Source organism: Phoenix dactylifera, chromosome 6 (assembly GCF_009389715.1).
Source record: "Phoenix dactylifera cultivar Barhee BC4 chromosome 6, palm_55x_up_171113_PBpolish2nd_filt_p, whole genome shotgun sequence".
Taxonomy (NCBI): domain Eukaryota; kingdom Viridiplantae; phylum Streptophyta; class Magnoliopsida; order Arecales; family Arecaceae; genus Phoenix; species Phoenix dactylifera.
The window spans coordinates 10135443-10162821 of NC_052397.1; the positions used below are offsets into that span (position 1 = coordinate 10135443).

The window sequence follows — 27379 nt, forward strand, 5'->3', positions numbered from 1 at the left end:
GGAAGAGAGGGAGAATGAGAGAGAAAGAGAGAAAGGGAGAGGCTGAGGGAGGCCGGCGGAGAGCTAGGGAGCTGCTGTGCGGAGGAAGCGGAGGCCAAAGAGCCATAGCACGGAGGAGGCAGAGGTCGGAGAGCCGCTGGAAAGCCGCAGAAGAAGGGCTCCACTTCGGTCCCCTATTTCATTCGAAACAGAGGCCGGAGAGAGCCTTTTTATTTTTGAGGTTTTTATGTGAAAGTCAACAATGGGTTTGCCGACTTTCACTTAAAAACTCCAAAAATAAAAAGGGCCCCTTTGGCCCTTATTTCGAACGAAACAGGGGACCGGAGCGAGCCCCTCTCCTGCGGCTCTCTCCTCCGTGCGGCGGCTCTCCGGCCAGCCTCGACCTTCCTCTCCCTCTCCCTCTCCCTCTTCCTTCCTCTCTCGCTCTCTCTCTCTCTCTTTTCCTCTTTTTCCTTCGTCTTCTCCCTCTCTGGCGTCGGTCTTGTTTTCGTCGCTAGAACCATCCCCGATCCACGACCGGTATGGCTCAGAACGCCCCGAACTGGGTGGTTCAAGACAGTTCTGCCGACCTTGATGGAAAGGGCTTTTGGCAAATGCATAATGAGATGAAAAATGATTCAGCATCACTAAAAGCTTTGTTTAGTAGCCCAAGGCCTTCGACAATGCATTTGTTTAGTTTCATCATCTCTGACCTTCGGCCATCATGAGCAAGCTTCAAAAAAAAATGCTCTGGTGCAACCACAAATCCAGCTATCTAAAAAAATCACACAAGTATTGCAGATGAAGATCCATCAATAGGAGTCTAGTGATTGAAAATAAAAAAGAAAAAGTCCTAGAAGTGATGATCGTTCAGATCTCTTCCATTTGTTTTATCATCAGATTGATCATTGATACTCTCATATGAAAGCACATCCATTGCCAAGCCAACTTTCTCACTCACTTCTTATAAACTGCAATTTCTTTAATCTCAAAATCTCCTTATCAAATCCTCCCAATTTATCTTTATCATAATAAGAGTTATTTGATCATCTGGTTTCAATTCTTTCTTTTTCCATTCTTCTTGATATCTTTCTTCTAATTTCCAATCATAATACTTCAGCAGTAAGCATGTGCTCTTATCCCCTCTTGCCAATGATGAAACTAACAAATTGACACCCTTGGCTTGCCATGAACTTCTATGCTCCATCCTCTCCTGCTTCTATGCCCACCTCCACAGCCATCCCTATCCCCCTCTCCTTCCCACTCCCCTTGCAATTTCCCCTGCTACCTGGTTCTCTCATTTTGCAGCTTCCTAGCACCTTGACCCTATTGACCTCCCCCCCTTCCATGCCACTTTCCAATATTTCAATCTCCCACCGGCTGCTGCCATACTGCTGCTCAGCAATACCTTTCACATTGATACTGTGATATGGGGAACCGAGGCACTCTCACCTCTTCTACTGCAATGCCCTAAGCTAGCTAGGGCCTTGGGCATGTATTCTCTTGTTGTTATCATTCTCACGGGCTCCTCCCTCTCCCCTGCCACTTCTACACCAATATTTCCCCTCTAGCACCCTTACCCCATCTCCCGTCGCCCCTCCAGGCCTTTTCATTTTTTTCCCATCCATATCCACACCTTCTCAGCTTGCAATCCTTGGCCCTTGCTGCCTCCTCAGCCGCCTCTGCACCCACTTCTTCTGCTCCCTCCACTCCCACCACCACCCACTTCATTTTCCCCTATTGGTGGTCGACCACCCCATCTCCCCCGCTTCTTCCCTTCTTTTTCAACATGGTCCTCGAGTGAAAGCACCTACACCACTCGGCAGTCATTCATATCAAGAATTATGCCTGTGAGGACCCGTGTGCGCATGTGTTTAGTCTCACATCGGTTATTTGCCGGAAAAATCTTGGGTACCAAAAAAAATACCTTCCGATAGTCATTTTAGGTAAGGTCTTGGGTTGTTACAAATGGTATCAGAGCAAACTCGGCCCATAGGCTATAGAGAGTTAGAGACTAAAGAATATTGCAGCATGAGTTCATGGAGACTGACCACGGCCCGATCGTGGTCCTTATGATTAGATTTGAATGGATGTGAACCCTTAGCCTGACGAGGACGTCAGGACTTAAACACAAGAAGTATGTAAGGACTCGTGTGGGCATGTATTTAGTTCCACATTGGTTATTCGCTTGGGAGACATTGGATACTTATATCGGACTAAGAAACTCAACAAAAATACCTTCCGACTAGCCTTTTGAGGTGAAGTCGTGAGTTGTCACAAAATTAAGATATGTAAGAACTCGTGCAAACGTGTGTTTAGTCCCATATTGGTTATTCATCGAGAAGACCTTGGGTACTCATACAGGACTAAGAAACTCAAAAAAATATCTTCTGGCTAGACTTTTTGAGGGAGGTCCTAAGTTGTCACAAATGGTATCACAGCGGACCTGACCCATAGCCCATGTGGATGAGAAAACACTGCAGCACAGGCTCATTGAGGCTGACCACAGGCCAATCATGTTGTTTGTAATTAGATTTGAATGGATTTGGATTCTTAGCCTGACAAGAACATCAGGGCTTAAACGAAAAGAGTATGTGAGGACCCGTGTGGGCGTGTGTTTAGTCGTACATCAGTTATTCACCGGTGAGATCTTGGGTACTTATACAGGACTAAGAAACCCAAAAAGTACCTCTTGGCGAGTCATTTTGGGTGAGGTCTTGAATTGTTATAATGCTCTCAGCTCTATGGTCTCCTGCCTAGAGATTGGTCACACCCTCCCCAAGGTCACCAACTTCCCTCAACATCTCGGATGTCAAAATGCTGCATGATAGAAGGTTCCTTGCACTTTCCCTTTTAAAGAAGACATCTTCAAGCTCATTGATTGCTTTTTGTGGAAGTAGCAGCCTTCGCATTCTCTAATTGGCCAAGATTCATCAATAGCTTGTTGTACTTTCCACTATACAGCTAGAAAAGGTAGTCAGTTTCCCATTTGTTCGGGGTTTTGGCTTCTTGAGGTAGATACTGCCTCTCATGTCGACGATTCAAAGTTCATTAAGGTTAACTTATGCTCTATTTCCTCAAAGACACTATCCCTCTCTCCTTAGAGACCTACCTGAGAGATCGTATCCACAAGGTGGGCATTCCTAAAGTGATAGGATAGTGGCCCTACTGCCTTCTCATCCAACTCGAGCTATTTTTCTTATAATCTCTTGTTCCCCTCCTTGAAATCTCGACGAGCCTATCTAAAAAGCTAATGGACCTCTTGGGGGCATTTCTTATAGGTCATAATGTTGAAGTACTGACCCCACATCCCTCCACTCTAAAGAATACCAAGTGGACCTCCAATGATGATGCCCAATTACTATCTCCAAACATGAATTTTTGAAATAATAACTACCTTTTATTAATTTTATTGAAATAACATTTACTTTATATAAAATATTAAAAATATATGGCTAATGTAGCCTCTAATAGGATGTACCACATATATTTTTTTTCCCATGATAAACATCAATAGCCTGATTAGTCTAGGAATTACCTTCTATTTCACTTGAGGGGCAATTAATATGCCTAAAATTAATCAAGTTATTGTTAAAAAGATAGCAAATTGTATGTACCTCAAGCAATATAATAATTTTTGGAATTTAACATCTTTTTATTCTTCTAGTAACTTTTATGCAAAAATATATTCTCTAATAAAATAAAATAAATATCAAAAAATCAAAAATGTTATATCATTGCATAGATCTAACTAAGATCTATGGCATATTACATAAGCCAAAGTATAAAATTTTGGCATGACTTTCCGATATTTTTCAATGTCTGCCTATTTATAGGATGTGATAGAAATATAAAGGGGGAAATACTTAGATCAGACCTCATGCTCATGCTCTCCACCATTTAGAACTTGAGAGCCTTCTACCTCCCCCTCTCCCCTACCAAGAGTATCTTCTGCTTGACCGTGGGATGACCCCCTCCATCTAGTGCAACACTCGAACTACCTTGAATCCACGATTGTCGCATTTTGAGCTGCCCTCCATTGTGCAGCCATGTTGTCGGTGTCTCCATCTCCCTAAAAATGAATCCATCTGCAGGCCCTTTCCTCATTGAGTTAGCGAAGCTTAACCTCTCCCTTTGCCTGCATCCTTCATCACATGTCTCCACCTGACTCAGTGTTTGCTTTGGTCCTTCCACTTCAGCACACACTCATTCCCCTCCCTAACCCATAACCCCTGTGTTATCACCGCTTTTCCCATGTTGACCTCCACTTCTTTCACCAACTTTTCTCCCTCTTGCATTCAAATTTCAAACTGCACACCCAAGCTCACCCCGTCTCTCCACCACCCCTATCCCCACCCATCTCCTACCCCCAAAATCCCTGACTGCAGAAATCTACCAGCACTAGCTCTCTTATGCATCTAAAAAGCTAGATGTTGCCCAAGATGACAATCCAAGAGGGAAGATGAATTGGGTTTTCAAAACTTTTTACAAACTTAAACAATGTTTAAATAAAACTAATCAAAAGTATGACTGCTAAATGAGTGCTAAATAAATGCATAAGATAAGAACAATCACAAACAACTCAAACACAAAGATTTTATAGTGGTTTGGAGCTACATTCAGCTCCTACATCTACTCCCTAAGGTTTTCTCCTTGGAAATTTCACTATAAACTATGAACAAGATTGCAGTACAGTTGTTTTCAAGGCTCACAACTAAACTTAGTTGATTTTTCTGGCAATCAACCAAAATCAAGCTGTTTTGCTGGTACAGCGACACCAACACCAAGTTCCAACAATTAGGAACTCCTTGCTGATTTTCAAGCTCAACAAAACTTAGTCGATTTTCCAAGACAATCGACCGCAACCTAGATATTTTACAGATATAATGAAACCTTACAAGGTAGCTGATTTTCCACGGTGTCAGCCACACCAAAAATCCTACAAGAGATTCCCTAATCTCGTGTACAAAAGAAAGATATAACATTCAATACAAAATAAGCACTACAAAGGTTGGACTAATGCCGTTGTAGCTCGAGTTTGATTGCTCTTAATGTTGGAATCTTGAAGTGAACGAAATTCAGCACTTTTCCATTTCTCTTTTTTGCTTGCTCTTGATCTTGTGGGAAACACAATATTTGCAATCTGAAGCTCTCTTTCTATAGATCTTTGGAAGCTCATGCTGAAGTGGATGGAGACTTTAAATGGTCACTTTTCAAATTGATCCTCAAGTTGAAGCTCAAGAATTAGTGGTTGACTTGCATTCTTTTTTGTTTACCTCATCCACTTAATCTCCTTAATCCTCCACTTCTCCAATTCAATTTGGAAGCTTTTATAACTTGAAAAGTTGTTAGAGAGCCGTTTCTAGCCATTGGAGAGGAGAAACTAGCTGCTGGAAGCTGTTTTATACGTTTTGTACTCGCAAAAAAATTAGTCGTTAAAGCTGTCACATGCAGAGCGGTCAACTCCTAAAGTGCTAGGGTCGACTCTTAAAATCTTAAGGTCGACTCCTAAAGTCTTGAGGTCGACTCTTGAGGTCCTGGGGTCGACTCCTAAAGTGTATGAAAATAGCTATCTTCTGTTTTTGACCTGTGGCTTTCTAAGGCCGACTCCTACAAGTCTAGGGTCGACTCTTGTTCACCTGGGCCTAACTCCACTACAAAAGCTTCCAAAACACTTCAAATATTTCTCCAATTTTAAGATTTGTTCTTTTAGGCTTCTCCATGCTTCACTAACCTTTCAATCTCATTGAGTTCTCTATAAAATTAATTAAGTACTCCAAGAACACAATATTATTAGTATTATACTCAAATGTTTTGTACTCATCAAAATCAATTCAATGGGTCAACACTAGATCCGAGATCAAATGAGATCACCTACTCATTCCAATCTCTAGATGAACTAGTTGGGACACTCATACCTAGTCAATGTCCCTACTTGCCCCTCCTCTAGTGCTTCTTCCTCTTCTAGCAGAATGTAGGAGTTTACTCAAAAACATGGTATTTCGCTTCTGCATTTCATAAAGTCCTCTGTAGTGGTCTCTCTACTTTGTTTAGAGGAATATCTTGACCAGAGTGTACCTCTTCCCAATCACCATGGAAGCTAGCTCAGTCCTAACCTATTCCTATCATTATGTCTCACCTCTCTCCCCCTGCTCCCTCCTCTCTCTCTCTTCCCCTCCTTTCCATGTTCCACTACTTTCTCCTCCCTGTCTCTTTCTCTCTCTCCACCTTATACATTTCTTGCCATTCCTTCTCCCTCCCACTTCCACTCCTCTCCTAGTGTTCCTCCTAAACTGGAATACTTGCAAGCTTTATTAGCTTTGTAAGAGACATGAAGTTCGAGAAGTTATCCGTGAGTGTAAGTGTGATTTGACCTAACTCCAAGAATCAAAACTAGGTGATCCTTTGAACCAACTCCTAAGCTTGAGGAGGAGGTGTTCTTGATGTGTGGTTATCCATCAACGCTACTGGCATGGCTAAGGGCCTTCTTTTCAATCGGAATAGCACATTCCTCAGAGCTTCTAATGCTTGGATTTGCACTTCCTCTATCTCTATGAACTTCCTAGGTATTCGCTCCAATGTATGCCAGTGCTTTACCGCAATGTACAAACTGCCTTATTGGCTCCTCAAACAAGTATTATAGAGTGAACTCAATGGGGTTAAAGGGTATTTTTATGGACCTTGGACTCTAGGGAGGGACTTCAATGCCACTCGAAGCCCTCTCGAGCGTGAAGGGCACTATTAATGAGAAACACTAACACTTTGTATCCTTTATATGTTTTCTAGGTAGAAAGTTTGCAACACTAGCAAGGCTAGATCAGTTCCTAATCTCTCCTGAATGGGACTTGATCAACCTAGAGGCTCTCTAAATGGCCATTCCTTACCCTCTCTCCCACCCCACCCCAATTGGCTTCTACTCCATGTCTACTACCCCTAGAAAGAGGTTTTTCAATTTAAGCCATTCCTATTTGAGGAACCATCTCTTGTAGTTGTCAAACATTGCTTAAGAGGAAACACCAAGAAGAGAGTCAAAATATGCAACATAGGTCCACAAAATAAGATCCATTGGACCATTACATGCTGGGCCATTCAAACATTGATAACCTTGAAGAAGAAAAGAAGCAGCTCTTTGACCTCATTAACTATCAAAGAAGTTACAAGAAGAAAAAACTGGCCTCTTTTTTGAAGAATGATGCCTTTGTGATACCTTGTATAATAACCTTGACTCTATCCTCCTCAAAGCAAAGATTCTCGGGAACCAAGTTTCCTAGTTTTGATGGATTAAGGGACATTGTAACACCTCCTTCCATCACCTTGCCAATAACAAGCATTGCATCAATTTCATTTCTTGTATCCTTTGGAATGACTAGATCCTTATTGTATGATGATATTGCCCCTACATTGTATTCCTTCTTCTCTAAGATCTTTAAGCCTCCCTACCCTAAGTCCTTGGATATTAACGAGTGCACGCTTCTTTCTCCGCCGCCCAAAAAAAAAAAAAATCATCACTCTAGAGAGAAATCCATGATGTTGTATTTGGCCTCGGTGGGGATCAAGCACTAGTCCCTAATGGTTCCCCAATTCCCACTAATGTTTTACCAAAACTTTTTCGGAAACCATCAAATTGGATCCAACTCTTGTTTCGTGAAATATGGCAGTGATTGTTGCCCAAGGTGACAAGCCAAGAGGGGGGGGTGAATTGGTTTCTCTAATTTTTTTACTATCTTAATTGAGTCAATTGATGAGTTAGTGAAGTTAAGATAATACACAATGCAAACACACAAGAAGTATAGTGGTTCGGTGCTCTCCTAAGCACCTACGTCCACTCCCCAAGCGACCCCTTGGGAATTCACTATAATCCCGCGGATTACAGTTGGATTGTTTTCCGGGCTCACAATCCAAAAACCTTTACACTTTGGTTTTCCGGGATCACCAAAAACCTATGTTGGTTTTACGGGCTCACCAACGAACCTTCACAATTGGTTTTACGGGTTCACCAATAAACCTACACCGTTGGTTTTACGGGCTCACCAACAAACTTTTACAAGGTGATTAAAGAGAAGAAGAAAGTTGAAACTCCTAGATGAGCAAATATAACAATTATAAGCTACAAAGAAGAGTTTAGAATATAGTTATCGCTTGATGAGACTTCTCTCTTCTTTGTCAAGAATGCTTCACTCTTCAAGGGTGGATGGAGTTCTTAATGTCTCTTGGAATCTGCTCACCCACTTCCTTTTGACTCTTTGAATGAAGCACTTGGATGAAGAAAGTTAGGGCTCTTATCTTTCTTGTGTAAGCCTTGATATTTTGCAAAAGTATCTGTTTTCTGATAAATAGTGTCACTTTAAATAGTTTTCCTCACCCATTGGACACTCCCCATTGGTTAGATTTCAAAAAGTAGCCGTTACTTACTGTTGGGAGGACAAAAAGTACTTCTGCAGAACTAGCCGTTATGCTTTTGCCCGTGTTGGGGTCGACCCAAACTTTCCTGGGGTCGACTCAAACCACTGTTCATCAGACTTGGGGTCGACTCAACTTTCACTGGGGTCGACCCAACTTTTACTGGGGTCGACTCATGCTACATTGGGGTCGGCCCTCTCAGAAAACACAGAACCTTATATTTCAGCCGTTTTTCACTGGGGTCGACTTAACTCTTTTTGGGTAGACTCAAGGTACAGTGGGGTCGACTCAAGTTCCATTGGGGTCGACCCTCTCAGGGATTCCAAAGACCCAGTTTTGAATGACACAGCCTTGAGGTCGACTCATGTTCAGTTGGGGTCGACTCAAGATGGGGTCGACTCAAGTTATATTGGGGTCGACCCTCTCAGGAATTCCAGAGACTTATTTTCTTGAGGCTTGAAGATGGGGTCGACTCAACTTTCACTTGGGTCGACCCAAGTATTGTTCATCCGTGCCATCTTTGCAGAAATGTGCCCGATGGTTCCTTGATGAGCCGGGGTCGACTCCACCAATCTTGGGATCGACTCATTCCACACTTTGCTGCAACTTAAGGTTAGATTCATCCATATAATCAATGAAATATACTTCAAGCAATTTTGAATATATGTCATGGTGGTGCTACATACTCTAAACAATGAAAATTACTATTGTCCCCTTAGGAGTACGTTTCACTTGAAACTTTGCCGAATTGGAATTTAGAATTCACTATCCCTTTTTTTATCGCAAATTTTATCTCATTGGTTATCATTGAAGTACATCTTGATCTCATTCTTCTAATGTACCGTGGGTGACGAACTTAGTAATGATGTATCATATTTCCTTGTAATTTTTAATTAGATATTCCCTTAATGGTTGTGTTAATCATCAAAATACCACTATCATCCTCAATCTCCCCCTTTTTGATGATTACAAAATATTAAGTATGAGCCGATTGTTACTTAACTTAAAATCAGTTTTAGAAGAGCTCAAGTTGTTGAATTTCAGCTTTTCAAATTTGAGAGTGAATTCTCCCCTTTTTCATCCAAATATTGCCATTTGAACTTTTTAATTTACTCCCCCTTTCTTTTATATTTGGTTAAAGATGAAACTTCAAAAATTTGAGATAAAGCAAGAGTTTCAGATTATGTATCGAGGTGTGAAAAGTATGTGCCAAATTCTGAAATTTGATTGAGAGTTAGGACTTTAACATTTTCATTGTTACATATCGCTTCCCCTTAAGTGTATATTATCTCTATTATAATTTTCAACCTTGTTTGTCAACTTATTGCAACTTTTTTCTTTCCTTGCTTCTCCCCTTTTTTGTTATCATCAAATAGGTGCAAGGCAATAGATAAGTAGACACAGTAAATAATAAACAGTCAAGTTTCATTGATCAAAATAGAATATTATAGTACATTAATGCCAAAAATACAATGTTCTTCAATCAAAGTGCAAAGTACATGATCAACACAAAATACATATGAGAACTAGATTAATTTTAGGCACTAATCATAGTGCTAACATCAGCCTAGGGGGTATCTAATGGCTGTGATCTAGTCCTCATCCTCCTAGCATAAGTAGCGAGGGGAGGTCGAGCCTGATGGGACTGAGTCTGGCGTGGACATCGCTGAGCTGGATGACTCTGTGCCGATACCTCTGACTCAGCTGCTCGGGGCATAGATGGACCATGAGCCTCTCTCTCTCTCCGTAATGCTCCTACCTGCTCTCTGAGATCGCTAATCTCAGCAGTCATGCTATCCATCCTGCTCCACATCCCATCAGAGAGAGTCCTCACCTGAGCTGATACAAGCTCAGTCATCCTACTCCAAAACTCCTCTGTACATCCCGTAGGTGTGGATGACGAAGGTCCAGCCTCTGAAGGTGCTGTAGGATGATCCGCAGGTTCCTCAGCCTCAGGGATGGGGTCTCCAATCTCTGGTGCATCACCCTCTGGTGCATGTATCCCTGCTCCTGCACGCACCCACTGCCCGTTCACCTTCTCATAACCCATGCGAATTAGGGATCGTGCAGTATAAGTGTCAGTAAATAATAGATGCCTGGAGATCTCTCCCTCTACTGATATGTCATGCTGTCGGAAGACCAGGGTAAGTATCATACCATAGGGCAAGGAGACTCTCGAATTGCATATAGCCTTTCTCATCTGTCTGATCATCATAGCTGGGAGGTTCAGGGGAATGCCCCGAATAACGTGCTCCATAATAACCAAATCTCGCTCAGATATGAGATCGAATCTCCCACTCTTCGGAACCAGTATCCGACCTATGAAGTTATGCAACAACCTCATCTCAGCTGATAGAGAGCTAGCTACTAAATTTTCTGAATAATCAAAATCCTCTCTCTCAAAAATCAGCTGTAGAGCTCTCAACTTACTTTCTGGTCTTTCTGGTGTAGCTCCTTCACAGGGAAGATGCAGCAACTCACTCAAACTTTCTTCTGAAATCCGAACCCTTACTCCTCGGACTTCAGATATAAGCCTTCCCATTCCAACTTTTAGAAAGGCATAGAACTCACGAACCAACCCTGGGTAGATCACCACATCTAGGGAGCAAAGATACTTCCATCCCTGCCTTCGGATCCAATCACCCAACCGGAACCCTTCTTGATCCAAAAATTCGGAGTGGATCCTTCTCCCCGTGGTCACAGGTCTTTCCGCATATTTTGCAAGTTGTACGGAGGGGAAGGGAGGAGGAGGAGGCTCTACACGTGTCTCACCTTGTGGAGGCACTGTAGAAGACTCTCTAGCATGTCTATCAACACGGGTTGTCTGTGAAACTCTCCCGGATCTCTTAGCAACGGCTCGCTTGGGTCCCATTCCTTCCAAGATCTTGATCTAACGGCTTGGGGAAGCTCCCTTTTACTGTTTGGAGATGATTGGAAGTGATTGGAGAGTGGAAAATAGAATTTTAAGAAGAGGACAAGATGAAACAGTGCCCTAACATAGCTCACGGGTCCCTCTTTTAAAAACAGGATCCCGCCGTTGGGTCGACCCCAGATTTTTCTTGGGTCGACTCAACGTGGGGTCGACCCCATTCTGGCTTGGGTCGGCCCCAGTTCAGAAAATTTTCTCTCTCTTCCTTTCCTTTTTTAAAAAAAAAAAAATTTCTTCCTTTCCTCCAATCCTTACAAATTCTTTATGGAACAATGATACATGGGTAAGGAATCTATAGATGACTAGTTCGACTAATGTTTCATGGGTTTTTCAAAATGGGAGGAGAGTATATCATGAGACAACTTGTTCCTTCTTATATCTACTCAATCAAAAGGGTCACATATACCTAATTCCCTCCTTAGCATGCAAAATCTATCTTCACTTAAAGGTTTTGTGAATATGTTAGCCAATTGTTTCTCGGTACACACATGCTCAATACATATATTTCCATTTTGAACATGATCTCTAATGAAATGATACCTTATTTCAATATGTTTGGCTTTAGAGTGCTGAACTGGATTCTTGGTAAGGTTAATGGCACTAGTGTTATCACACTTTATAGGAATGTTATCTAGTTTAATTCCATAGTCCTCTAGTTGTTGCTTGAGTCATAGTACTTGAGCACAGCAACTTCCGGCAGCTATATATTCGGCCTCAGCCGTTGACAATGCTACTGAATTCTGCTTTTTGCTAAACCATGATATTAAGTTATTCCCTAAAAATTGACATGTTCCACTAGTACTCTTCCTATCTAATTTGCAACCAGCAAAATCTGCATCAGAATATGCAAGTAAATCTAAATAGGAATCTCTAGAGTGCCATAAACCTATGTTTGTGGTTGCTCTCAAATATCTAAGAATTCTTTTGACAGCACTTAGATGTGACTCCTTTGGATCTGATTGGTATCTAGCATATATTCCCACACTAAACACTATGTCTGGCCTACTAGCAGTAAGGTAAAGCAAAGATCCAATTAAGCCTCTATAAAGCTTTATATCTATACTTTTTTCTTTTTCATCTTTGTCTAGCTTACTAGTGGGATTCATTGGGGTGCCTAATCCCTTGTGATTTTCATTCCCAAACTTCTTTAATATTTCCTTTGTGTATTTAGTTTGATGAATGAAGATACCTTCCTTAGTTTGCTTGATTTGTAATCCAAGAAAGAAATTTAGTTCTCCCATCATACTCATCTCGAATTCTCCTTGCATTAATTTAGCAAACTCTTTGCAAAGATTATCATTAGTGGCACCAAAAATTATGTCATCTACATATATTTGAACTACTAGCAAATTTTTGTCTTTTCTTTTGAAAAAAAGTGTTTTATCTACATTTTCCCTACTGAATTAATTATTCAGTAGAAATTTGCTTAGTCGATAATACCAAGCCCTAGGTGCTTGTTTCAATCCATATAATGCCTTATGTAATCTAAACACATGATTTGGCAATTCATGATTCTCAAAACCAGAAGGTTGCTCTACATATACTTCTTTCTTTATAAAACCGTTTAAGAAGGCACTTTTTACATCAATTTGATACAGTTTGAAATCCATGAAGCATGCAAAAGCTAGAAGTAATCTAATAGCTTCTAATCTGGCCACGGGAGCAAATGTTTCCTCAAAATCTATCCCTTCTTCTTGATTGTATCCCTTAGCTACAAGTCTAGCTTTATTTCTTATGACTACCCCATTTTTATCTAATTTATTTCTAAAGATCCATTTTGTTCCAATTACAGAGTTATGCTTTGGTCTCTCAGTTAATGTCCATACATTACTTCTTTTGAATTGATTTAATTCTTGCATGACATTTATCCAATTTATGTCTTTTTCAGCTTCTTCATAATTCTTAGGTTCTAGTTGTGAGACAAAAGCAAGATAATCATTTAAATTTCTAAGAGAGGATCGAGTTCTTACCCCTTGAGATGGATCACCAATGATTAAGTCTTTAGGGTGTCCATGTGCATACCTCCATTCCTTTGGCAAGTCTTGAGATTGTGGTGGCACGCGATCATTTTCCATTTCTTGATTTGGCACGTCATCAAGATTTAATTTTTTAAAGTCAATAATTCCTACATCATCATCAAGAATATTTTCTCTCCTAGGAGACTCACTATCAGACTCATCAAAAATGATATTAATTGACTCTTCAACTACAAGAGTTCTTTTGTTGAATACTCTGTATGCCCTGCTAGATGTAGAGTATCCTAAGAAGATATCTTCATCTGACTTGGCATCAAATTTACTTAGATCCTCCTTGCCATTATTTAAAATGAAACATCTACATCCAAATACTTTAAGATATTTAGCAGTTGGTTTCTTATTCTTCCAAAGTTCATATTATAGGTCGTATTAGAACACGATTTAGAATATGGCAAGCAGTGCTTATAGCTTCAGCCCAAAAGTACTTTGGAAGATTTGACTCGCACAATATTGTGCGTGCCATTTCTGCCAAGGTCCTATTTTTTCTTTCAACAACCCCATTTTGTTGAGGCGTTCTAGGTGCTGAAAATTGATGTGAGATACCATTTTCATTACAAAATTCTTCAAAGTGTTGTTTTTCAAATTCAGTTCCATGATCACTTCGAATTGCTATTAAGGTAAGCTTCTTTTCAGTTATTATATTTTTATAATATTTCACGAATGCTGAAAATGCTTCATTCTTATGTGCAAGAAATGAAACCCATGTATATCTTGAAAAATCATCTACTATAACTAGTCCATACTTCTTTCCTCCTAAACTTGCGGTTCTAGTGGGTCCAAATAGATTCATGTGTATGAGTTCAAAAGGCCTAGTGGTTGATACTATATTCTTTGATTTGAAGGATGATTTTGTTTGCTTTCCTAATGAGCATGGACCACAGATTTTGTCCTTTTCAAAGATCAATTTTGGCACATCTTTTATCAAATCCTTCTTGACTAGTTTTGATATTAAGTCCATACTAGCATGTCCTAGTCTACGATGCCAAAGCCAACTTGTTTCACTTTTTCTTTCTTCATTAGTAATTAAACATAATCCATTTTTCTTGCCTAATTCATGAAGATCTACCATGTAAATATTTCTTTGCCTTTGTCCTACAAGTACAATGCTATTATCTTTAGGATTTGTGATTATGCATACTGAGGCTTCAAATGTGACCTTAAAATCTTTATCACAAAATTGACTTATGCTAAGTAGGTTATGTTTCAAACCATTAACTAATAAGACATTTTCTATAAAGGTAGATGGAGTAATAAAAATTTTACCCTTTCCAATGATAAATCCTTTTCCATTGTCTCCATAGGTTACTACTCCACCCTTCTTAGATTCCAAGATGACAAATTGTTCTACGTCACCTGTCATGTGTCTTGAACAGCCGCTATCTAGATACCATCGTTTATCCACCTTATTAGCTGCAAGACACTCCTCATCGTCATTGGCCATATGACAGATTTGGGCCGTCTCTTGTTGATCTTTCTCTTCCGAACTTGACTCCTCACTTTCACTTCATTCAGCCATGAAGTTCTTCTTCTTAAGTTTTCTTGCCATCCACTTCAATTCCGGACAATCTATCTTGAAATGCCCGAGCTTGTTACACTCATAGCAAATTGGCGTTTCCTTTTCCTTTTCTTTGTCCTTATCCTTTTCTTTGCTTGAGCTACCTTTGAAGAAGGGCTTCCTTTTATGAAATTTCTTCTTTCCTCTCATGAACTTTCTGAATTTTCTTCCAAGCATAGCCATTTCTTCTTCATCATATTCCTCCTCATCATCAGATTCTTCTGATTCAGTTTCCTGTTTTGGAGTAGTAGACTTCAAGGCAATGGTCTTTCTTTTCTTGACCTCATCTTCTGAATTTTACCTCATGATCAACTCATGGATCATGAGTGATCCTAGAAGTTCTTCCACTTGCAATGTATTGAGGTCCTTTGCTTCTTGAATTGCTGTTACTTTGGCCTCCCAAACTCTTGGTAGAGACCTGAGAATTTTTCGCACTAAATCAGAGTTAGTATAAGACTTTCCTAAACTTTTTAGCCCATTTATGATTTCTATGAATCGAGTAAACATTTCAATTATGGACTCAGTGGACTCCATTTTAAACAACTCATACTTATGAGTTAATATATTTATTTTTGACTCCTTGACTTGATTAGTTCCTTCATGTGTGACCTCCAGTTTATCCCAAATTTCTTTTGCGGAGATGCATGTAAATATTCTATTGAATTCACTTACATCTAGTGAACAGTAAAGTACATTTATTGCTTTTGCATTTAGTTGTGCTAGTCTTCTATCACTCTCATTCCAATCCATTTCTGGTTTGGGAATGATTGTGCCCTCTATACTAATTGTGGATGTGTGTGGTCCTCTAGTTATGATATTCCACAATTCATAGTCTAGAGCTTGAATGAATATCCTCATCCTAGCTTTCCAGTATGTGTAATTTGAGCCATTAAACAGAGGAGGTCTATTTGTGGATTGCCCCTCACTCATAGAACATCCTACTTGCGTTGTCATGATCTTTGTCTCTTGATTGTGAAATCAACAAATACTATGTGAGCACCTGGCTCTGATACCACTTGTTGCCCAAGGTGACAAGCCAAGAGGGGGGGTGAATTGGTTTCTCTAAATTTTTTACGATCTTAATTGAGTCAATTGATGAGTTAGTGAAGTTAAAACAATACACAATGCAAACACACAAGAAGTATAATGGTTCGGTGCTCTTCTAAGCACCTACGTCCACTCTCCAAGCGACCCCTTGGGAATTCACTATAATTCCGCGAATTACAGTTGGATTGTTTTCCGGGCTCACAATCCAAAAACCTTTACATTTTGGTTTTCCGGGATCACCAAAAACCTATGTTGGTTTTACGGGCTCACCAACGAACCTTCACAATTGGTTTTACGGGTTCACCAATAAACTACACCGTTGGTTTTACGGGCTCACCAACAAACCTTTACAAGGTGATTAAAGAGAAGAAAGTTGAAACTCCTAGATGAGCAAATATAACAATTATAAGCTACAAAGAAGAGTTTAGAATATAGTTATCGCTTGATGAGACTTCTCTCTTCTTTGTCAAGAATGCTTCACTCTTCAAGGGTGGATGGAGCTCTTAATGTCTCTTGGAATCTGCTCACCCACTTCCTTTTGACTCTTTGAATGAAGCACTTGGATGAAGAAAATTAGGGCTCTTATCTTTCTTGTGTAAGCCTTGATATTTTGCAAAAGTATCTGTTTTCTGATGAATAGTGTCACTTTAAATAGTTTTCCTCACCCATTGGACACCCCCCATTGGTTAGATCTCAAAAACTAGCCGTTACTTACTGTTGGGAGGACAAAAAGTACTTCTGCAGAACTAGCCGTTATGCTTCTGCCCGTGCTGGGGTCGACCCAAACTTTTCTGGGGTTGACTCAAACCACTGTTCATCAGACTTGGGGTCGACTCAACTTTCACTGGGGTCGACCCAACTTTTACTGGGGTCGACTCATGCTACATTGGGGTCGGCCCTCTCAGAAAACACAGAACCTTATATTTCAGCCGTTTTTCACTAGGGTCGACTCAACTCTTTTTGGGTCGACTCAAGGTACAGTGGGGTCGACTCAAGTTCCATTGGGGTCGACCCTCTCAGGGATTCCAGAGATCCAGTTTTGAATGATACAGCCTTGGGATCGACTCATGTTCAGTTGGGGTCGACTCAAGGTGGGGTCGACTCAAGTTATATTGGCGTCGACCCTCTCAGGGATTTCAGAGACTTGTTTTCTTGAGGCTTGAAGATAGGGTCGACTCAACTTTCACTTGGGTCGACCCAAGTACTGTTCATCCATGCCATCTTTGCAGAAATGTGCCCGATGGTTTCTTGATGTGTCGGGGTCGACTCATTCCACACTTAAGGTTAGATTCATTCATATAATCAATGAAATATACTTCAAGCAATTTTGAATATATGTCATGGTGGTGCTACATACTCTAAACAATGAAAATTACTATTGTCCCCTTAGGAGTACGTTTCACTTGAAACTTTGCCGAATTAGAATTTAGAATTCACTATCCCTTTTTTTTTATCGCAAATTTTATCTCATTGGTTATCATTGAAGTACATCTTGATCTCATTCTTCTAATGTACCGTGGGTGACGAACTTAGTAATGATGTATCATATTTCCTTGTAATTTTTAATTAGATATTTCCTTAATGATTGTGTTAATCATCAAAATACCACTATCATCCTCAGTGATCCTTGAACTTGGATACACCAACAATGCCTACTTTGTTCTTATCCCCAAACATGAGAAAGTTGCTGCCCCCACGAGTTCATACCTGTCATACTCATCCATGGCATCCTCAAAATTTTCACAAAGTTCCTTTTAAACCACCTGGCAGTAGTCATTGATGAGCATGTTGATTTGTGCACCGACTGCTTCATTAAAGGGCAATACATATTCGACTCCTTCCTATGCGCTCATGAGGAAGTTGCTGCCCTCACAAACGTTGTTCTCCCATACGCCACATATACATCTTATGACTAGCTAAACATTACGGAAATGACATCAGTACTTTTTTCAGAGTTTCATCAATTATATTGACAGCATTGTGAACCTAAACATGCTTCAAAATTAGAATATACAGTTCAATATCAACTTTATTTGTTTGTTTAATGATGCAGAAACTTTAAACCTCAAGTCCTACTCTATGGAATACCTGTGACCAATCATGAATCGGATAACAATTCCCTTCTCACGTTCTAGCTGTTGAAGCTTCTCACCTAATTGAATAGAAAAGTAATGCATTATTTGTTGTATGTCACATTTAAAAAACAAGATAGGTTATTCCCTTAAACAAAAATGATGAAAGAGATAAAAAGGAAAAGAAAAGAGATAGTCAATGTAGAAAAATAATAACAACAAAAAACATGCAGTCCGCTATGCTTCCTTTTTGCCTCCTTTCTGTTTTTATTAATTACTCTTTTCAAGTTTATGGAATTTGGGAGGGTTACTCTCCAGTTACATAACCTTAAATTCCTTAAACCACAACCAGCATTCTAGATTTCATCTCAAGACTCCTCTTTTGTTTAAAGTTGAACGAGGTTCTCAAACTTCAATGGATTTACCATGATTGATAATGCTGAACCCGCTTGATTAGATGGGTAACACTTGTTTCCTGAGAGAAGATGGGTAAGACTTGTTAGGTATGATTACACTTACCTTCCAGGCCATTTATGAAAACATGAAGACTGTCTGTAGCACTAAAAATGCGCAAAATGAGGGTCCACCGAACAGGACCACCCTTCAAACAGTTCTTGCATTCATAGCTTCCATTACAACAGTAAGAATGGAATTTGGTATAAAGATACCATATTGGCAGCATCTTATCCATTATAAAGAACCCATGATGAAAATAATTTTTATAGATAATTTACTCATGATAATATATATAGTATGAATTATTATCTCCCTTTAGAATATGAAATTGTATACACTTAGAGGAGCCCAAATGTGCAGGGAGATAAATCAATTGGATACAAGTCCAATATTATATCCGGATTACTTTTATTACCACCCAATATTGCTATAAACATAGTTAGGTGTTACATGAAATTTTACCATGTCCAAAATAAATGCAATTATGTAAACGACTTGAATTTATATTATTGTTACTATCTAAATGGAGTAGTTAATGATGCAAGAACCAAAGATAAACTCATCATGCCTGAATCATTTGCCAGGGCTGCATACATACAATATCATAACATGAACACTCAGCACATAATGACATAGACGCATGATCACAAAAAGACTGCACATATTAGTTTAATTATCTTATTGCTGAATTTGGGGATGCAGGTTAATTGCTCTTAATGCTGACTCGGATATAACACACATAAATTTTATGAGAATTTAATATGCTTCAGAACATAAGTCGCTGGTCCAACCAAATTTCACACACAAGTAGAATAATTTTTACAGAAGAGGGCAAACTCACAATCAGAATAAGTTATCAGGCTAACTTGTGGATGAGGCAGAAGAATTACCTTGTGCAGTCAAATTTTCTTAGTAAGTGAGGAAATTTTGAATAGTAAATCTAATAATTATGATAACATACTGTATATCTAGTTACTCATTTCATGATCCTATCTCTGAATAGAAACATTTTGCCCAAAGTTTAGTACGCAATGGATCTCTATGGCAGCATATGACCACATTAATTAATAAGACATGATGTCAGTCTTTGGCCATGCTATGTATAAGCATATGCAGGTTTAAACTAGACTTCTATATGATGGAATATTATACCTCTCTAATTTACAGTCTGCCACTATTTCTATCTTTCTTACTTTCTAAATATCTATTCAAATTTTGAGAAGATAAAAGAAGAAGAAGAAGAAGAAGAAGAAGACAAACATTGATCCATGAAATCCAGTCTGATCCTGACTATGAATTAAGACATCATCCTGATCCAAACAAATTGTTCCATTAACTTATGAAACAACAATACACACACACACACACACACACACATATATATACATAGGTAGGTAGATTATGAAAGTATCTATTAATTTGATAAAAGATTTAAATATTCTTCACTTTCGTTAAAAATATAAAAGGAACATAATATACCAAGCATCAGGTACAAAGTTATGCGTGCGATGTTGGTTTGCAATCCCAGGAACTGGTAAAGTGATATCCCAACAGAGTAGGCTTCAGACTAGTACTAAGCATCTAACTTGCTCTTCTTTTTTCTTATTAGCAAAATTTTCATTAACTTTGCTCAGCCAAGATGGAACAAGAAGTCAAATGGTACCATGTTGATGCAGAAAACGTGGAAAACCAATGCCTAGTTCCGGTAAAATTAACAAAAATTATGAAAAATATATTAACTATATTTTAGATATTACAATGATCCTTGTAAGGGATGCAGTGCACCTTAGGAAAAAGGCAAGAACAGGCTAGGGGTTTCCAATGTAAGCAATTTGGTACAGCTAACATTGGTCATTCAGAGAAAAGAACATTGATTGGCTGGCAAATTGCTCATAGCCAACATGCAACAACAGAACTTGAACATGGTGATATTTGTTTAAGAAATAAATGCTGCAGAAATGATGCAGACGCATTTAAAAGAGCTAGTTTATTAGAAAAATAAATTCTGATCTGCTACATGATTTTTGCAACAGAAAAGATGTAAACTAATTGAGGGAATGATAAGAAAGCATGACAATATTGCATTATTAAAAGATATAAAATAAAAAGGAGGAAAATCAAAGGAGATTTGTGATAAATATGTTTATGCATGCAGGGAAGTAGAATCACAATAATAGTGATATAAATATGGAAGAAATATTGGATGCGAATATGATGACTAATTGGCAAATAGCCATTATTTTAGCAACTTGAGTAGAATGGACAAAAATAGGATTAATGGAAAAAATTGGATGCACTTTTAGGAGGAGATGGATGAATTGGTGCAATTTCTAATAAGAGAAAAAAATGAAAATCTTCATGATGTAGGATTTTCAAAAACAAGGCGTATGTTCACCAAGTTTTTTAGCATAGATTTACTATTTAAATATTTTTCTAATCATGTAGAAGAATTAATCAGAAATGTTAAATGTAGATATTTTCTGCTGAGGAAAAAAAAAAGTTACAACTGAGGAATGTTAACCACACAATACAAGAAAGTAATTGAAGGATGCTAAGAGCCAGAACGGAAGTGAGTCCATGAGTATAGCAGTTAGAATTAAAAGAAGAAAATATACTTCTTTTAGTTTACAAATAAAATATTAAAGATGCAAAATTGAAATTTTAACCAAAGCAGGAATGAAATCTGGTGGTACAGCATAATATTGGATTGCAAAAAAAGCTCCAAGAAAATCTAAAGGTCAGCAACATGAACATAAGGAATCATTGTACTTAAATGTAGTGACAATAACAAGTAAAAAAAAATTTATAAAATATCAAAGTTAAGTAGGCAAGAAAACTTACCAGGAAACTTTTATGGATTATGATGATCACATGATAAATAAGAGTCAGGTGTAAAAAAGCATCAACCAGCGATATTGAGAGAACATGGCACAGTGTATGTCAAACACAATGCCAATTGTTCGATAATAACAGGGACCAAAGTACTACACAAAAGCCTGTGCCTATTGCACACTGACATTGTGCAATGCCATACAGTGTGCTAAGCCATGTTGGTCACACAGCTAGCAATGTGCTAGGGCTCATTGCAGACATCTTGGAATTGTGCCAATGTGCACTAAACCGATACATTCTGGCAAAGAACAACACAAACCAACACCAGAGTCAGTCTGTTATGCACAAGACAAAGGCACATAGTCCTGTATTTGCACAAATCAATGCAAATGACTAATACAATCATGCTACGCCGGTATGCCCTGTACCATACTAGTTCGGTACCAATATACGGTACGGAAGGCATACAGATACTCGGTATGCCCAACCAACCTCGTACTATACCGTACTGAAATAATAATAGGGTGGCACTGGTACGAGACCCGGTACCAAAAAGGCGTACCTTGGATACAGTGATACATGAGTACATAACTCTATAGCATTCATATATTGTTGAAACCCTACATGCCATACAGCACAAGCTAGCATAACAAATTTAAACCATGGATAAAAATTGAGTAAAGTGCTAGCTAAATTTAGATAAGATACTCCACAGAATACAAGTTAAAAAATTTCTGAAGTTAGAATAAAGTATGTGAATGTAATATTACTCAAAACATAAATACAAAAAGAATCTCAACAAGGTTGATAGTCAAAACATTTCTTTTAGCATGATCATTGACTACTATTGGTTGTACCCAAGAATGGGCGCATTAATATGGAGAATATCAGTCTTTCTCTTCGCATGGGCCTCACTAGTCCAAGCACACACCACTAAGACAGGGTTGAAACCAATGAATGGACATATACCATATTTTCAATTCACAAGTTAATACATAATAAGTAGTCCTTCACCACTTCATCCATAGTGGTTACAAGCCATGCAGTTCTTTCATTATACTCATATTTTTATATATTTTATATATAAAGCAAGGTTCGCTAAATCGGCCAGTTCTGGCCAGAGCCAATCAGGAGGCCGGGTCGGCTCAGTTCGGGCTGAACCGGCCGATTCGGCTCAATTCAGCTTTCTTTGATATAACGTGAAGTAGATAGTTATACCATTTTTTGGGTTCATTTTTCCATTGTACCTTATTTTTTCAGTTCTTCCATTTTCTATATTTTTATTAGGCAGTTCTTTACCATATTCTTTTTCATTATACTCATCCATAAAGGACGATGAGTGAAGTGGATTGATGCTTCTGAGGTGGTGTCTAATTTTCAGGTGCCTTCAAGCTCAGGAAATTCCTGATAGCGAAATATTAAGCTCCTGGTTGGTTATATATTTGGAAATGATCAGGAGCAAGTACATATTTGATCACACAATATAACAGTGTTGACTTGGATGCACACCAAAACCAGAAAAAATAGATCTAAAAAATGAGTGTAATGAAAAAACTGCAAGGATTTCATCTACTAAGGACTAACTAATATGGTATGAATTTGTGATAAGGAGGCTCTAGTGGGAGGCTAGAATTTGTTTCAAAAGGTTAGATATGTAAGCAGAAAGATGTAGAAGCCTATGACAAAGCTTGAGTAGGAACATAAAAGAGAGGCTAATCATGGAATTCAACATGATTAGCTAAGCACATAATGATTAACATCGCCCCAAACTGTTCGAATAAGGCTTTTCTCTTATGGTTGTAGCATAGAACAAATAAATCTTGAATCATTTATACTGGCACTGAAACAGGTCATGTTTTACAATATAAAATATTATAAGGATTTAGACTTAGGGACATTAAACCCTTCAAATATCTTACATTATTGCTTCTTCAGGGATTAAAGTATTTCTGCCCTTTTATGTGTTGTACAAGGGATAACACGAGTACATGACACCACTACTAACTCAAAATATTAAAAGGAGGAAACTACTAGTTTAGAACAGTTTTTACTTCTATAACCTAATTTATTATTGCCCCCACTTCTCAATACATGAGAGCCCTTTCTAATACCAACATTCATAGATCAGCTGTTATTTTAATATCAACTTTTATTTTGAAATTATATTCCAATGAGCTAAAAATAAACCTAGATATCAAGAATAAGTAAATACCACCTCATATAAATGTTTTTTAAGCATGTCTATCTAAATTTTGTAAGGATACCACGAAATCTTCCATGCCCAAACCTTTTGCCTTCTACAGCATGCCATGGTGCAACAACTGATGCTTGTTCTTATGGCACTGATACCTAGCAAAGCATAAGCGGTAAGGGCATACTCAATTCTTTCTTAAAACTTCTAATTCAATGATAATCAAAATTTAATTCACCTTCCACATGACTCAAAGAAATATGAAGCCTGCAGATTTCTAGCTCCAACACCCTGTTACAGGCTTCTATTTCACTTATCTATCAGGCTTCAAATCCTTTAAAAAATTGCTCATTCAAGATCTATAATGGAAGGTACATGTAGGCCCTATATCCTTTTAAAAATCCATCATTCTCCAAGCTCTCCAAACTCTCCTTCTCACATCACCTTTTTTTCTGACAATAACAGCATTAATTTGAATCAAAGGCTATAACATTAATTAACCTGCAGAAAAATGTGATGACTTTTTCAATCATGATAAAAGATTGTCTGTTAACTGTTCTTTTCTTTTCAAGTTTGAGTTAATTTTCCAAAATCATTCCAGTCTTGGGGTTCAACTCTAATTCATATGGTTGATCATTAATTTTCAGAAAGCTAGTACAACAAGCAGATCTGCACAGACCAATCATATTATATGTCAGACTAATCATATCACATGTCTTTGAGTTTGAGCTTGAACAAGTCAAAGACTGGAAATATATATAAGCATAAAGCTTTTTAAAATTTCTATATGCCAAAGCACCTATGATTTTTTTTCTTTTCAATTTTTAGTTGGAAAAAACTATTTCCATATCTTGGGGGTTCAACTATGATTCAGTAAGGGTAACAATTGTTTTTCAGACAGCTAGTATAACAAGCAGCTCCACACAGCCATTGAATTATGTATAAGATTATGTGTCTGAACAAGTGGTGCGATGCAAATATACATCAGTCTCAAGTTCTAAGGAAATTCTGTCATATCAAAAAAATGTTGAAGGAAATTTAACATTGCATTTACAACACAACATAAGAGTTCTCTATACAAAATCCACATTTCACACAAGAACAAACAACAAAAATGCAACTTCTAGTATATCATTATGAGAATGTAGTGAAATATCCACAAGTTAGTTTAGACATGACACTAGATAAACCAATAGTAATCATGAAATGAGGTAGATTAATAAGAGGATAACTATAGTAAGCTACAATAGCCGGAGCTTAATTTTGTGAAGAAAGTTGAGGAGCAGAAAAATGAACGCATCCAATAGAATGATACCAGATCAAGATCATTTTTCCATTATGATGAGAACCTAATTAGTGAAAGTAAGTGCTCGAGTCAAAATTATATTAAATAGTAAATAAAATTGGAGCATGGTTGATAACAACAAGACAATAACAAGTGATATTGGCTTTTGTTTATTTATTAAATCCTAAACTAAAAGCTAAAACAGAAGCAGCATTTGATGCCACATGATCATGGTCCCCTTGGCACTTTGAATGTTCATCCAGTTATTTCCCTGAATGAACAAATAAGCAAACAATAATATGATAATTTGGCTTCAGATATTTGAAAGTACATACTATAGAAAAAATGGAGCAAAAATTCTCCATCAAAAACTCATGGCCAGTAAACTTATTCCACTAGGAAAGAAAAAGGAAGTACTGCGAAATAACTTCACCCATGACGCAAAACTCACAGAGTAAACACATGGCATATCTAGAAGTGCCGATATAAATCATTCCAACTAGAAGAGAGATGGCAACCTCCAGATATTGTGCAAGCAAAATTGCAACTTAAAAAGAAATATAAAGTACAGTAGCAGCAGAGCCAACCTTGAGGCATCCATGTCTCTCTGATTGAGTCCCGTCTCTTCCTGCTGCTAAATGCAGTATTGATCCCAATCACAACAAAGGCCTTCTTCTTCACCTGGCTGGATGCTGAGATTGACGGTGAATGATCCATGCCAAGCAACTCTTGCAAACTCCGCTTGGCGGCCAGCTCCATCTGCAGCGTAGAGATCGTCTTGTCCAAAGATCTGATAACATTCAAATACCACCACAGTCCTACCAGTTCTCAAAAAACTAACAGACATATTAGTACATTTTCCCACAACATTGCATGGGATAAGTCTACGTACTGTATAGCCTCATGGGTCCTGGTGACCTCCCCCATAATATCCTTGTCTTGCCCAGGCTTCTAACATCAATAAGAAATAAAGAATGAACACCTCATTATGCATTGAAGCAGAATTTGCAAACGACAGCTAACTTTGGAAAGCTAAAATTTACCCGCTTGGTCGCACAATTCTCAGAAATGATTTGAAGCTCTTGTTCCTGCCGTCGCTGCCTCGAAATGATCTGATTGTTCAAATCTGGATTAGCCCAAAACCTGCGCAGACCAAAACCATTAAATGATGAATGAAATCAAAATTAAAAATCAAATCAAATCAAACCAAACAATTTCAAAAGGAAAAAAAATGAAAAATGTAATCCTTCCTAGAACCATAAGTAACCAAGATCAGTACAAAGCCGAACCTGTCTGTGAACAGCATTCCAAAGCCGAAGCTCATGATGCAGAGAATAAGAATCCATCTCAAACCCACTTTCCTCTCGCTGCCAATGCTCCTGGTCTTCATTTTACTTTTTATTTTCGCTTCCCTTCTCTCTTCTCTCTTGTCCCTCTCCTTCCACCGCTTCTCTCCCTTCGTTTGGTGGGCAAACAGAGAAGAAAAAGAATGATGGAGCGAAGACAGAACCGAGAAGAGGGGAAGAGAAAAGATAGAGGGAGGGGAGGGGAGGAGGAGAAAAGGCGCGTTGGTTGGAAATTCCAAGGCAGTGGGGAAGGCGAACACGAAGACGAGGAAGAGACGAAGGCAGCCGCGGAGAGCGTCAAAAGAGACGGCCAGGAAGGGGACGACCCGGCGGCTTCAAGCGGTCAACTTACCGTCCCCTGCGTCTGAGGAATAACCGAGGGAAGCGGAACCCCCGCTTCGCATGCGGACATGTGGCGCAACGAAAGGAAGGACAGGATAGGAGCAGACATCTCCCTCTCCGAGTCTTGATCTCGTTGTCTGGGACTGGCTGGAAATACGCTAAATTAGGCATGATTGATGATGGCAAAGTTAACATTGTGCGCGCAAGAAAGAGACCAACGTCTATCTTGCATAAGCGTTTGTTGGTTAGAATGGATCCGGATTTTATCTTTCTTGGAAACAGGATTCACTTTTCTTTGCAGCCATTGGATCATCGGCTGATCACTATAAAAATTGTGAAATTGTGGAGATGGATAAATTATAGAGTTCGGAGCTATTTCAGTGGGTGATCCAATTATTCATGTAATCCTTTTTCGTACAATTTCCTCAGTTTAGAATTACTTCAGCATTTAGTTGGCATGGACTGCATGCTTGGCTCTAATTGGCCAACTAATTCTGAATGGCAATGTTCGACTCGGAAACAGTATTTTGCTTGAAGAATTTCAAAGTTTTGATTAACTGAAGGAAGAAGTCATGTGGTGATGAAAACGTGCAAGTAGGGGCCAACAAGATGGATGAGGAAGACTATGGAGATGGTCCAAAGGCAAAGAAAGTAACAGTAATTTTCCACTCCTACTAAAATTTCTATTTTCCGTGAAAGTGTGAGAGAATCAATACAAAGTTGCATATTTCCCTCCAAAACATTGTTCCTAGAAAAGTGAGTGAAAATGTGGCTTGCACAGTTTTTGTAACAACCCAGGACCTCGCCCAAAATAGCTAACCGGAAGGTATTATTGGAGTTCATTGATCCTGTATAAGTACCCAAGATCTATCCAGCAAATAACCGATGTGAAACTAAACACACGCCCGC

General features: G+C 38.7%; 1 protein-coding gene across 2 annotated transcripts in view; it reads right to left on the bottom strand.

The window, feature by feature from the left end:
• Positions 1 to 26569, bottom strand: part of LOC103697906 (beta-1,3-galactosyltransferase 7-like) — a 31036-nt gene extending 4467 nt beyond the window's left edge. Inside the window, exons 1-5 of one of the 2 annotated variants that reach the window (XM_039127376.1) lie at positions 26072 to 26569; positions 25826 to 25925; positions 25675 to 25730; positions 25370 to 25572; positions 18035 to 18098 (exon numbers count right to left, since the gene is read on the bottom strand). In XM_039127376.1, the coding sequence (XP_038983304.1) occupies positions 18035 to 18098; positions 25370 to 25572; positions 25675 to 25730; positions 25826 to 25925; positions 26072 to 26172 (524 nt within the window). In that variant the 5' untranslated portion in view covers positions 26173 to 26569. Of the gene's footprint in view, positions 1 to 18034; positions 18099 to 25369; positions 25573 to 25674; positions 25734 to 25825; positions 25926 to 26071 lie in introns of both variants that reach the window. The other variant, XM_039127375.1, reaches the window with a different exon arrangement.
• Positions 26570 to 27379: the final 810 nt, after the last annotated feature.